This window comes from Perca flavescens, chromosome 17, assembly GCF_004354835.1.
Source record: "Perca flavescens isolate YP-PL-M2 chromosome 17, PFLA_1.0, whole genome shotgun sequence".
Taxonomy (NCBI): Eukaryota; Metazoa; Chordata; class Actinopteri; order Perciformes; family Percidae; genus Perca; species Perca flavescens.
This window is the reverse complement of record NC_041347.1, coordinates 16,581,292-16,596,386: the sequence shown is the minus strand read 5'-3', so window position 1 is coordinate 16,596,386 and position 15,095 is coordinate 16,581,292. Positions and strand designations below refer to the sequence as shown.

Here is a 15,095-nt window from a genome sequence, read left to right as displayed (position 1 = left end):
AAGGAAAGAGAAGCGCTGGCTCATGCAGGAATCAGCAAACATGACCTTGACACCACTTCCTGAGAGGGGAGGGCTTTAAACTGGCTTTGCAGCCCTGACACCAAATCAGACCACCCATTAAAATGAGCCCAGACATCCACAAAAAAAATGTCACTTGAGTAAACAAGCTGAGGACACGTGAAGTTCATTCAAACTCATAGACAGGCTTTATGGCGGTATTTCTCACATATTCTGGCATCAGGAAAACCAGATCTGTGGTCAGACTATAACTAAACATCCTCCTCCAGAAAGCAAAGACTGATGCTTTGGCTGGGCCAGGATATGGAAGGACCAAGGTCATACGAGGAAGCTATCCCTCATCTGGTCATCCAGGCAGTGGTCACACTCACTCACACACACATTTTGAATGCTTCCTGGAAAGCCTTTGTTAACAGCTGACTGGCCTTGCTGAGGACAAGACTTAGAGTCCGTCTCTTGGGATGACCATTTTATAGTCTCGACAAACACATCTCTGTTTTTGTAATGTTTACAACACATTATGTAGGTTATAACTAAAGGAACTGTGATAGTGTATGCATATTCAGTAAATGTTTACTGAATCATCCTATCGCCTCAACCAACCAGATATCTTTATAAGTGACTAGCCAACACATGCACATTGTATGAATTCTCAATTTTTTCTAAATGACAGTGATTCTGTGTGGGCTCAAACATGATTTTAAGCTTGAGAGGCAATGTTCAGAAGTAATAATTTATCACCATTTGTAAACCTGTGAAAAACTTCTAAACCAGAAATATAAGTTTGTGAATGTATAGAAAACATTTGTTGTTTGCACAGGATGTGTGCATGTGTAGTTTAAGTGTCCCACAAAGTATGGGATCTTTAAGTTTCACAGTTTCTTCTTTAAATGTGTGCTCCGATATTAACGTTTTTCCTCAGTCTTTGAGTAACCTTACAGTTGATTACATTTGTGGACAAATTTTGACATTCTCAATTTTTTTCTAAAACTACAGATCTTTTTTACACATTGACAAACTTTCTCATGCAGTATTAACACCTATCTACATTTCTCTAAACATATTGCACGCTTACTATCTCATTGACCCCTATTTGTGCCCACAAGTTGGTGTTTTTCTGTTTTGTTAAACTTATCTTGTCTTTCAACATCACCAGTTGGTAGCAATCTGGCTCAGTGATTGAACCAGAGCATTTATAATTTAAACACAGTTAGCTCTCCTCCTGTTGGCATCCAAGTGTACTACACAATGTCCACACACAAAGCTGCACAGTTGGAGAAGAGAGGTACCAAAATAGGTTTTATTTTACATAAGAACATTGTCAAAACTTGAAAACATTTTTGCATATAAACCTTTTAAAACAAGGAGACAATGTTAGATTTCACAGATTGTACAAAATAGACAAAAAAAATCATTTTCATGAGTGATTCATACCCCTCTTTTGCATCTTTAAACCCACCACCCAAGCAAATGCAGAGTGCAGCCTTTAACTGCCATTCATAGGTCAAGTAAACATCACAACATCTTCCAAACACTAGTAGTGTCCACTGCTAGTTCTGTCTTTCTCAGCTAGAGTCGATGATGAGGCCCGTACAGTTCAGTCTGTACATCCAAGCTCTTAAGAAGTCTCACAGTTCAAATGGAGCTTTTTAGTTCATGAGAATCACTGAATCTTTAAGTCTGGGGTAACCCATTAATTAAGGCTTGCATTTTGAATAGTGGAAGTAGTAGGTGTAGTAGAGCTGAGCAAAATCCAAAAGCTTAAACACATAAAAACTAGCACCAACTTGCATCTTATTTAAACCCAAGCTCTATTAACATTCATCTTTTATTAGAGCAAAACTTGTTGTGTTGAACTGGAACATAAAACTGATCAAAGGCTAAACAAATTCTCCCTTAAGAGGAAGTAAGTTAATACTGTAATTAGGAGCTGTGTGTTGCCATTACAATTAGCTTGTTTAGCAAAGATTGAAAAACTTTGCAGTCCATCAATTCTTGAATTACAGAAACATGTAAACATTGACCGTGGAAAGAAGCTTTTGTTTATACTGTTTCTACTTTGACAGACCAACATGCTCATTATATTCAATGTCACAGACACCCACTGGAAATAGGTCGTGCAATAAAATAGTGACAGTGCACTAAGAATGTCACCTGTCAAAACAAAGTTTGATTCTAGTGAAAAGGAAATCATAGCTTTGCTTATCCTCGAATCAAATGTTCTTGTTTCACTGTTTCAACTTGTCTATCCAAATTCAATCAACAGATTTTTAACTTTTTAAAAGTAGTAACTTTCTTACTTGCAAACATTGCCAATGATGATTTTAAAGGGTTTAAGCTCTGTCCAACATTGAGCAGCCGTTTATTAAAATAAAAGTCAATTTCCTGAGAATTTACATTTTTACATCTGAATAAGCTGTAGAACAACAGAATTGGCAGACATCGCAGGCACTACTTATCATCTGAATCAAGCCACTACACATTTCCACATGCATGGCCCTGATAATCAAAACCAGATCAAGGAAATAAAGATGTACAAATCACAACTTCTTCCTGTGGCACTATCAAAACCGCCTTATTGTTACGTTCCCATATTAATTAACTTTGTTATTAATGCATTTATGTTAGCTTTTAGAAAAGGAAATCTGATTTTCTATTGGCAGCACTAAAGCCTTTTTCCTCACAGTAAATACCACAGCAGCTCTAGTGCAGCATCTCAAGTCTCCCTGAGGTGGCTGCACTCTCAACCACAACTAACAACAGCAAACTACCACCGAGGTTACAGAAAATAAACTGCATTACTAACAATCTGACACCGCTGTACATCAACTATAGAAACTGGGAACACCCGATGACTACCCTCCCACGTCAAAGACTTGAGTATCTGTAGGATTGTATCCAACTATGCAAACTTTTATAAAGTCAGGCCACTTGTTTCTAGAGCGCAAACGTTTAAAAAGTCTTTCACATATCCGTTTTCATCCACAAGCAGCATTTGATATGAGGTGTGATCAAACAGTCCTCACACTGACTCATGTTGAGAGAGCAGAGCCAACTAGTGATTTAGTGTAAGAGAAGATGGCACAGATGACCTACCCACATTACACACTTACACAAACCCTAACCACTTTTAATTAATTAGTGTCACCTGTTAGATTCCAGTTCAGCTCAACCAGAAATTAATTCTCAAAAATCATTTATCACAAATCACTCCTCTGGCGTACAAAAAACAAAATGAATGCAGATCCAACAGCAAAGTTAAACACTGCACTGACTGCAAGCACACATAAATTAGGGCGACTTCTTGCAATCGCCTTCCCAGGCATAAGCATTTATTATGCTTTTCATTTTTAACTATGGCATCATTCTCAATCCTAAAACTTGTCCAACCCCCTCCCCGCCTTCATCCCCCCCCCCCCAAAAAAAGAGTGGAAGTCACGAATAATTCCCTTTTGTCTTGCCTTTCCCAGCTTTCACTTCTGCTTGTCCTTACATTTTCCCACTTGTTCTTTGCCATTTAGATTTAAGACTAAAATGCGTTATTAACCAAACTAGCTGCAAAGCTTTCCCACCCACCATCTTCAGTTCAGAGCTCTCCATCTCACAGACAAGACAAGTCCTCATCAGGTTCTCCTGTCCTGTGCAGAGGCAGAGCTTTGGACTCACTCTGGCTTCACTTGTTGAGCATTGGGCAGATTAGGGGAGCGCACAGACTTAGGGGGGTTGTTGGTTCCCTCTACAAACATGTTAGGGATGTCCTGGCCAAAGTAGATCTTACTGTTAGCTGATATGGCCTGGTACTTCATCAGCTCCAGGTACTCTGGTGTTAACTTCACCTGTAAAAATGTAGAAAAAAAGACAGCAGTATGTGAGGACTAGATTAGGGCTGGGTCATTATCACTGTTCATGACAATCCTTGTATGAATCTGACAATGTACAGCATGGCTAAAATTGAATACAACATTGCAGCTGGCTCAACTGTGGAGGATTTTGTTCCATAAAAGGAAGTGAATTCAGTAGTGCAGAGGTGGTTGACAATATGAATGTTCAGAGAGAAGAACTGAGGCGCTAAAGCACACAACAATAGCCACATACTCCGACATAGTAACTACACTGACCATAAAACGAGTCGCTTTACTACGCTGTACATTTTAGAAAAAGGCATCAGGTTCAGTTCTGCTCTGAGGCTGTACGGTTTCAGCATAGTTTTTTTTAAACAAACTTTATTGACATTAACCAGGTCTCATGACTATCACTTGAGGCAGGTATCATAAGTAGTAGACATTAGCAAGAAGGGTACAGCATACTTTTCATCTATAGACACCGCCGGGAGGTACAATAATGGCAGAAAATGGAGCTGGCGGCCGCGGGAGATCATTGTTTACATGATCCTGTTTAAATCGATGTACAGTGGGGGAAATAAGTATTTGACCCCTTGCTGATTTTGCAGGTTTGCCCACTTACAAAGAATGCAAAAAATCTACAATTGTAATCATATGTACATTCTAACAGTGAAAGACAGAATCCCAAAGAAAATTCCAGAAAATCACATCATATGAATTTATTAAAATTGATAACCATCTGATGAGGAAAAACAAGTATTTGACCCCCTGGACAAACAGCAAGTATTCTGGCTCCTACAAGCCGAACCAATTATCTACATCAAATACACCTGCCTCACCTCGTTACCTGTATAAAAGACACCTGTCAACACCCAAACAACCAGCATCCAACATCACCACCATGGGCAAGACCAAAGAGCTTTCTACGGACATCAGGGACAAGATTGTTGATCTGCACAAGGCTGGGATGGGCTACAAGAGAATCGGAAAGCAACTTGGAGAGAAAGATCAACTGTTGGTGCAGTTATCAGGAAATGGAAGAAGCACCACACCACCGCCAACCTCCCTCGGTCTGGGCCTCCACACAAGATCTTGCCTCGTGGGGTGTCCCTGATCATGCGAACGGTGAGGAATCATCCCAAAACCACAAGGGGGGAACTGATGAATCAAGTGAAGGCAGCTGGGACCACAGTTACAAAAGAAACGGTTGGTAACACACTACGCCGTCATGGATTGAAATCCTGCAGCGCACGCAAGGTCCCCCTGCTCAAGAAGAAACATGTACAGGCCCGCATGAAGTTCGCCATTCACCACCTGGACGACTCAGAAGAGGCCTGGAAGAAGGTGATGTGGTCAGATGAGACCAAAATAGAACTTTTTGGCCTCAACTCAACTCGTCGTGTTTGGAGGGCAAAGAACACCGAGTACAACCCAAAGAACACCATCCCCACCGTCAAGCATGGTGGTGGCAACATCATGCTTTGGGGTGCTTTTCAGCCAAGGGGACGGGACAACTCCATCGTATTGAGGGGAGGATGGACGGGGCCATGTATCGTGGAATTCTGGACCGACATCTCCTTCCCTCAGTGAGAGAGCTGATGATGGGTCGAGGATGGGTGTTTCAGCACAACAACGACCCTAAGCACACCGCCAAAGCAACAAAAGAGTGGCTGAAGAAGAAGCACATCAAGGTTCTGGAGTGGCCTAGGCAGTCTCCAGACCTGAATCCGATTGAAAATCTTTGGAGGGAGCTTAAAATTCGAGTTGCCAGGCGACAACCTCGGAACCTGAATGATTTGGAGGCTGTCTGCAGGGAGGAGTGGGCCAACATCCCTGCCGAAATGTGCACAAACCTTGTCACCAACTATAAAAACCGTTTGACATCTGTGCTGGCCAATAATGGCTTTTCTACAAAATATTAACATGCTGTTTGTCCAGGGGGTAATACTTGTTTTTCCTCATCAGATGGTTATCAATTTTAATAAATTCATATGATGTTATTTTCTGGAATTTTCTTTGGGATTCTGTCTTTCACTGTTAGAATGTACATATGATTAAAATTGTAGATTTTTGCATTCTTTGTAAGTGGGCAAACCTGCAAAATCAGCAAGGGGTCAAATACTTATTTCCCCCACTGTAAAATGAAAACTATAACAGCGTTACACGTTATGTGAGTTCCGGTGCAAAACAACAAGCGGACCATTTATATTGCAGAGTTCAAAGGGTTAAAAGATGCTATAGAGACCATTTTCATGAGAGATTCACCCCCCTTTTTTGCATCCTTATTTAAACCCACCACCCAAGCAAATGCAGAGTGCAGCCTTTAACTGCCATTCATAGGTCAAGTAAACATCACAACATCTTCCAAACACTAGTAATACAATTACTGGAATTGTTGGGGCTTTGTAAATTATAGTGTCCACTGCTAGTTCTGTCTTTCTCAGCTAGAGTCGATGATGAGGCCGTACAGTTCAGTAGTGAAAAGGAAGTAGTATGTAGTAGAGCTGAGCAAAATCCAAAAGCTTAAACACATAATAAAAACTAGAACCAACTTGCATCTTATTTAAGCCCAAGCTTATAGAGAGCACATATATTCAGCATTTCGATTGCTAATAGAATAATAAGGTTCGTAATATAATACTGGACTTTACCTGCTAAATTTGTGATTACTAACAAATTGAAAGAGATGTCTTTTTAAGACTATACATCAAATACTTCCCCATCCTGTCAAAAGATGTGGAGGTCAGTTGTTCCTTTTGTGCTATATACCCTGAAGACATTTTAAAACTATCCTTACATAAACAATTTGTGGAAAGACATGATAGATAGATAGATAGATAGATAGATAGATAGATAGATAGATAGATAGATAGATAGATAGATAGATAGATAGTTTGGTTCCACCAACAACATTTCTATTATATTAGCCACATTATTATTCCATTTGCTAAACAGCTTATTTATAAATGTAAGTACAGCAATCAGAAACACTAATTCATTGTTTAAAATTTAAACCAAAAAAACTAAAACCATTTTTATTTAAAAAATAAAGCAATCAAAACACTGAATATACTGTAGGTGCACTCCATAACATCTTTTAATTAATGTGATGCCATGCTTTTTTCTGCCATTATTGTACACCTGGTGGTTATTGTCAATGTCAAATGTCAATAAAGTTTGTTTAAAAAAAACAGTAAACATGCTAAAACCATACGGCCACAGAGGAAACGGCCTCAAACCAAACAGCCCCAGAGCAGAAGATCGAATGAAGCCGTTTTATCTGAGGCTGTTTATCCTGAGACACGAAGCCTTATCAGCTGACGCTTGAGACCAGAGGCCGTTTTTTTTTTAAATCTGACGCCGTTTTACCGTACGCCTTTTCCTCTGATGTCTGAGACCTGACTGATGGCTGAGGATGTCCTTAAATGTACACCGTACTTGAGGGTCTAATTCAGCTCCGGCCGACAATGATCAATCAATCAATCATGACATTGTACGTTCCATTTTTATTATTAATCAAAAAAGCCCATTGTAATGTCACATAAAAAAATGTTTGTTGGGAAAAGTGGAGGGTAACCACTCACTCAGAGGCAGGTGGGGGTATGGGAGAAACATGTCAATGTAAACACCTGTTTAGATTATCACCAGCTAGACATGTTTAACCCAATACGCTCTGCACCTATTTAAAGTTAGTTTTACATTCGATATTGATCAGCTGGACTCAGCTGACTAACACCATTACAGCAGAGCCGTTTCCATAAACAACTCTGATTTGAGAATTACTTTAGAGCAGCTCTGCCTCTACCACCACAGACAGAATACATGTGCTGGCTGCAAAAATCTGATCACACCTGCTGAAATGTTGTTATTGCTATTATTGTTATACTGTAAAAAATAATTATATTGTAGTGATCACAAAGATACCTCCCAAAATCGTGACGTTGTTTTAAGGCCAGTAAATGTTGTGTTTATGTATTAAATTATCTCAACAGCATTTCTTTTGTTTACCTTGTTTGCGTCGGCAATCTTGGCAGCAGTGTAATATTCTGCATCAGCCTTAGCCCTCTCCTTTGCCAGGAAGGCAGAATCTGAAACAAAAGAGGCCGTGTTGAATGAGGCAGACACATGACAGACCAGTTCACCAGTCGACAAACACATACAGAAACACACAAATCTCAGAAGAGAACTGAAAGCACTGAGGCTAACCCTCTATTTCAGAGATCCTCTTCTCCGTCTCTTTCTCCATCACCAACTGTTGGAAGTGGATCTCTGCTACCTGGGCCACTTTCTGAGCCTCTATGGGACAGAAAAAACATGTGAACTGTAACAGCTGTACATAAGGTTGAGGGTTACACATGGGTGATAGTAGGGTTACACATGAGTGACTGAAAGGAGAAAGCAGCTAAAATTATAATCACCATCATGCAAATAAAAACCTAGCTGGCTTATTTACAGTAAAAAACCATCACATTTACCAATAATGGCCCTCTTCCTTTCAGTCTCTGCTTCCTTTTCCACCACCCTCTGAGTCTGAGCCGTGACTAACAGACGAGTCTTCTCTGCTTCCCTGCATATACAACACACATACACACAAAAAAAGGTTCTTGTAAATATTTTCCTTTCTGTGTGGTCTTACATGAACTGAGTGGTCTGGTAACAGAATTTGAACCACGAACTAAGACTGTGCTAGTAAGTACAGATTTACAAACTCACATGAGTTCAAAGTTCCTCCTGATAGATTCAGGGATCTTTGGCTTGGTAACACGGACTGCCTTCAACAGGATATTGAAACAGCGCAGAGGAAAAAAGAGAGAGAAAACAAATGTACACTTCATTCGCAGTCAATCTGCCAAAAATGTTTTTCAGAGAGCTGGTTATCAGGCTAGTTAGGGTTTTCAAGTTATAATTGGTCTACTGGTAGCTGTTCAGAATTTGAGTGGAAGAGTGAAACCGGTTTTAATTTGACCATATGTCATAAGAACAGTAAATTGCCATTGGCTCAAAGCTCAAGCTATATTTATAGGCTAATTAGCACAGGAGGTTAATGGCAGTAGGTAGGTTTTGAATTAGAGTTTAGCGTCAGATTTTAACATTTGATAACACCACAACAATCCTGGACTGATGGTATGTAAAATCATATTGTGCTTTAGCTATATTCCCTGCAGTAACTATGTTCCTATTCTTCATTTACTTTGCAAAAGTGGGCTACAGACATTATACAGTATAACTGGAGTTAGAGCCACGTAACTTATATTCCGCATTGTCTCATCAGGAGACTACTGCAAATACGATGTGCAATCCCTGTTTACGTTCTCTCATTCACTGTGAAGGGCGACCGCACAGAGCAGAAGGTTTGCAGTGTAAATAGCTAGATGTGTGATAAGGACAAGCAAGCCAGATTTTTCAGCCTCCACTGTGATATGAATTACTAAACCCCTTAAGTTATTCGTGCATGTGTTCTAATACCTGTATTGTAAGTCCAGGTGCCATAACATTAAGATCTTTCTGCAAAGCAGTCTTCATGTTCTCATCTATAATGTCTGCAAGACAAAAAAAAAAACGCAGCTGTTTGAATACACAACATGCCGGGTTTCACATTTTAGGAATTTCAAGAATGAACACACAGGACAAGTTGCATTCTATTGCATGAAAATTTATATTTTTTTACAAAAGCATACTCACCAAACAAGTCAATGTATACCTCCTGTAGTGTGTGTACACTGCAGAACTGGTTGAGTTCATGGTGAATCTTGTTGAAAATGAGAGTTTTGTCATAATCTGCCGTGTAGTTCCTCACAGTGTCCACCACTGTAAAGAAATGAACAAAGACGAGAGTTGTAATGCCAAGCAGCTGGCAGGGTTAATGTGTCAACCAAATAAACTTTTGCAAAGAAGGAAATTAGAACATGTTGTACCTGCTGAAGGGACCAGCATGTTAACAACTTCTATTCTGTCAAAATAGATCATCACACCACCACTATCAAGAAAAGAAAAATCTGTTAAAATACATAACCATTTTCATGGATGGAACACTGTAACAGCTACATCAATAAACTCAGTCTTACCTTGTTCCACAGGGCACATTCTTGATCTCATCAGTTTGGAGAGTAGTCTGAAACACAAAAACTCAATTACAATCATATGATAATGATGATAAAGATTATTTTCCCACACAGCCCATGAGAATCCAAATAAATGAACTAGTCACATCTTTGATATTATTTTATTACTATTATATGTACGGTCAAATAACATAAAAGGTTGGTCAAAAATATCTCGGTAGCATAAGCTGTAAAAACATATATACAGTGTGTGTGTGTGTGTGTGTGTGTATGTATGTATGTATGTATGTATATATATATATTCATTTTTTTTCCTTCTTTCTTCTTAAAATAAAAGCACAACAAATGGTGCGTAAACATGCCACTGCAGCCATGGTTGAATGGCAACTGTTTGCATGGTGCAACTGATTTATTTATAGAAGATCCAATTCTGGTCTTCATGCATCAGCACCTTCTGGTTGACTCTAACATTGCACTTGCCTCTGCCAACAGGCCAAGTTTCAGGGCTGAAAGGTAGGTTTACCTGCACTGATCTGTAGGTGGTAATGAAAGGCAGCATGATGTGATATCCAGGACCGTTGGGAGAAGTCAGCAATGCCCCACCCCTGAAACAAAGAAACTAATTATTTGGTCTGCTTCTTATCAGATTATCTACTGATTATATTAAAAGAGTGTGGACAAAAAATAAATGAAGGGTGGACAAAAGAAAATGACTTAAGGTGTTCATTCAGGTTTAACAGCATTTATGAGGGTATAGTTGAGTTTTTGTTGAATAATGTTGCATTATATTACAGGTTGTTCCTGTTATTTTTTTAATGAACACTGCCAACAATTAGGGTTTAATATTTGTTCCATATGTTATAATGTAGTTGTAAAGTTTTATTCAATTAAATTCCCCAAATGGTCCAACTTCCCTGCAGGGATTAGTAAAATGTTATCTTAAGATAAGATAAGATAGACTTTATTAATCACACACTGGGGAAATTCCTGTGCTATAGATATACAGGAAGCATTATAAGAAATAGAAAAAAATAGAATTAGTTATAATAATACAAACAGATTTACACAATAAACACCCTTATATAAACAGACAGTATACAGCATATATACAGATGAGTTAGGTGCGGATGAATATAAATGACATTTTGCACAGTTGGAGGGGACACAGAGTAATAAATAAATAAATAAATATGCATAGTGCAGAATATTGTCCAGTGATGGCTCAAATTGCAGAAACAGCTAGCAGTGCGAAATTATGATGTTGCATTAAAGAGTCTGACTGCTGCTGGAATGAAGGACCTGCAGTGGTGCTCCTTCTTGCACTGAGAGTGCAGCAGTCTGCTGCTGAAGGAGCTGCTCAGGGAACTCAGTCTCATGTAGAGGGTGAGAGGTGTTGCCCATGATTGATGCCAGCCTGGCTAACATCCTCCTCTCCCCCACCTCCTCTATGGTGTCCAGAGGGCAGACCAGAACAGAGCTAGCCCTCTTTACCAGTCTGTTTAGCCTTAATCACTGTTACATTTGACTGATTTGTACAAACAGACACTCGTTAAGACCATGCTCAGATCTGGACTGGAAAATTCTAAGCTAACAAGTTGTTGGCGATGGCCTCTCTTTTGCTGTCTTTGGTCAGACAGGTATGGAGTATGCACTCCTCAGAATCCCAGATAATATTGCCATATCCAGGCAAAATGTGTATGTATCATTATCAGAAAATAGGCCTCTTTCATACAAAAATATGCCATCCACATTCTAGTAAGTATATTTGTTATTTCTGTCAGGCACATATATAAAAGGTCAGTGTTCCGATACCTGTAGTACACAGCAAGGTGTCCTTCTTCTACCTTGTGAATGGAGGAGTGCAACATGATGGCCATCACTCCTGCTATTGCTCCAAATACTGCCCCTATGTGCGGCATCGTCATCCTCGCTAGTACTCACCTACGGGCAGAGAAAGAAGCATAAACATACGGACATATTTATACAACATTATGTACTCAGGGCACCATTACACCTCGGTGTCAGATCTTTACTATAATTGTCAGCAGCAGTGAATCAGTCATTTAACAGTGTGTTAGGTAAACCTATCTAAAACTAATGCAGTCTCACACAACAGCCCTTTGATAAATCCTACCTTCATGAAGGTTTTAATGTTCGGCTTGGATTAAACTGTTTCAGAGAGGTATTTATCAACTTTATGGTCAAAACGTTATGGTCTTGGAGACTGTAGTTTGTGAAGCTGTTGAATTACATTGCATTATACTGAGAGGTGATCCTAACATTTAGTCTAACGTTACCCTTAAATGGAGTGGACAAAAATGTGTAATCTAAAAACTATAAAAATAAGTTATCTTAAAAATATCTCAAAATAATGAGAAACTCACTCAAAATAATGACTTGGTATATTTAGGTAACGCTTCTCATTATTTTTGAGATACTAACTCATAATTTTGAGAAGGTTTCGCATTATTTTGAGATACTAGCTAGCTAGCTATGTCATTATAATGAGAAGGTTTCGCATTATTTTGAGATAATGGCTAATTCTATAATGAGAACGTTTCTCAGTTGAATGACTTGCAGGATTATTTTTTCATCGCATTGGCGGTAATGTGCTTCAAAACCTTATCGTTAGCTTCCTCAATTAGAAAGTGCACTTCACAAGTAGGAAGCAAACAGCTAACACTATAATAAACGATGAGCTAGCTTGCAGAATTACTTGTAAGGAAACTAGCAAGAAATCCTCTGAAAACACATACAGTAACGCGTTTGCGACACAGATACTCCTTCAATATAACGATCACACCGAACGTCTGAATATATTTAATGAATCAATAGCAAAGGCTGATACACCATGATTCCCCTGGTAACGTTAACCTAGCTAGCTAGCTCTCATTATTGGGTGGGTTAGTCAGGTAACGTAACTCCGTCAGTTTCTTGTAGCTTAACATTAGGGCTGCTAGCGTAAGGCAAACGAGTTTACTCACCTGTCACAAAGCTGAAATAAAAGTATTAATATGTACGCGTTAAAACAAAAGGTTGGTTTATGATAAATAAAATGAACGTTACCACTGCGATCGAACCGTAGCTATCCCTTTCTGGTCTTATCATTCAACGTCCAATCCCCCTCACCCCGCTTCCCACAACTTCCTTCTTCTTCTATGGGTTTAAACGGCAGCTAGCATCCTTAATGTTGCACTACTGCCGTCTGGAGTTTAGATTGTCATGTAGATTTTAGGAAGCTGACCAAACATCTTCTGCCTTGTCCACTTTTACCAGACTCAAGTATGTTCCTTACACAGGTCTCCTGTCAATTGTTTCATTTTAACTTTATACATATATGTATATATAAATACAAATTCCATTTTTATGTTAGTGACATAAAAATGACTTCTAAAACCAGACTAAAAAGGAAGGCAGACTGCCACGTGCAGCGCCTCATTTGGATGTGCCTGACGCTTTCTTTGGAGCTTAACTTCCCTACGTTTCTCCTACAAATGGGCCTTGAGCTTGTTTGGAGGTTCTAGCAGGGGAGCGCAGCTACTGGTACACCGAAGGATGGACGTCCGCCGGGGGAACCATCGTCCTCTTCCACCGAGCGCGGGGCTTCGGGAGGGACACACATGGAGCGGTGAGGGAGGAAGGGGACACCCGCCTAGCCAGCCAGATCAGCCGAATAAACCCTAGCGATCAATGGGGTGACAGATGTCGCAGCCAGATCGCCCTCACATCCAATCTTTACTAGTAAAGGCAACGTTATATATAGCACTGAATAGAAGTACCATTTAATATCACGGTGTCAGACTTGAAAATGTCACCCGCTATGTATATAGTTCGTCTCTTATGACAATGTAGCGTAAACGACGTTAACGTTTTTTGTCAATACGGCAAATAAGTCGATTCTTCTTTAAATGCGACCAGTTTGTCTTTATCCCATGATGTTTAGCGACAATATGTTAATTTGCCATGTTTCTATTGGCCAGAACCAACCAATCAATGCCTTCAGATGTTTCAGCAGGTCTTCCATCATTTAAATAGCCTAGACATCTAGAGTCTAGATTCTAGACGCACCCTAGTGGCAGCAAACTTATTTTGCAGTCAGGGGCCAACATTTTGACGTGGGTCTGGCTTGTCAGGCTACCATTTACACGCTCTAAACCAGTCGGTATTGTATATGGGTGTTATTGTAATAATATATATAATAATGTATGAATGCATGTATATCAATGGGCCCACATTTAGCAGTTTAAGAGCAGTCAGGCCAACCAAATTAAAAGGCTCCTGTATATGAGATGGGTGCGCAACGATCAGCTTTTTCTCCGCGAAGGCATAGTTAACTAGACAAAATGAAAATAAACACAATAAAATGTTACAAAATATTGAATGACACGTTATGATGAGGTTAAGTTAGTGGTATAGGAACTGAATAAGTTAAGTGGACATAAATATATTATTATCTAAAATATTTTTATTAAAATATATTAACCCAACACTACTTATACAAATACTGCTCAAACGCATCATATTGTATTATGCGTTTGCAGAATTTCTGTGAAATGAAAAGGGAGTTCAATGTAATGAGTAAATGCAACCATACAGTGAAGTGAAATAAAACCAACATTTTCCACTGACATTGAGTGAAATAAAAAAGGCCATTTATTTCAGTGTCTGGTATTCATCTCAAATAGTAAACTGTTGATGCACTACTTAGTAATATTAAACTATAATGTGGGCTTAATGATGGAGGTCAGTATGACTAAAACAAAAGGTGGAGATGCAGCATTGCTTTGGACTGTTAATTTTGCATCGGTTAAAGACATCTTCCACATGTATTAGGACTGTATACTGATGTTCTTCCTCCTTTAATGAATAAACTATTATATATTCTGTTGAAACTACAGAGAGCTGTCCTGACTAAACACACTGCCTTGAAGTATGCCCGTTACTTGATTTTTGTCATTTTCATTTATATTATTTTATGCATGGTGTTACTTTCGTTTGCCTCCTTGCTGTTTAGATTTCAGCAGCTCCCAAAATAATTTTGAACCCAGGGTCTTATAAACAAGCATTTTTCCTGCATGAGTCTGGTCCACTGTGTGTATGTAAATAACCAGATACGTATTACATTCAACAGTTTAAAACTTGCAGAGAAAAGAAAAAAACATGATATACAATA

General features: G+C 39.1%; 1 protein-coding gene across 2 annotated transcripts; it reads right to left on the bottom strand.

Annotated features, from left to right (window-relative positions):
- Positions 1–1,304: 1,304 nt before the first annotated feature.
- On the bottom strand, positions 1,305–13,178 carry erlin1 (ER lipid raft associated 1). 2 transcript variants are annotated; one of them, XM_028603634.1, is made up of 12 exons: positions 12,989–13,178; positions 11,735–11,863; positions 10,446–10,527; positions 9,926–9,972; positions 9,776–9,837; positions 9,543–9,668; positions 9,327–9,400; positions 8,574–8,632; positions 8,336–8,427; positions 8,067–8,156; positions 7,869–7,948; positions 1,305–3,854 (listed from the first exon to the last, which is right to left on the bottom strand). In XM_028603634.1, exons 2-12 carry the CDS (start codon positions 11,845–11,847, stop codon positions 3,681–3,683), a joined length of 999 nt encoding a protein of 332 aa, XP_028459435.1. In that variant the 5' UTR covers positions 11,848–11,863; positions 12,989–13,178; the 3' UTR covers positions 1,305–3,680. The 2 variants fall into 2 exon arrangements, with proteins under 2 accessions (XP_028459435.1, XP_028459436.1); XM_028603635.1 differs by having other exon boundaries at positions 12,907–12,990.
- Positions 13,179–15,095: the final 1,917 nt, after the last annotated feature.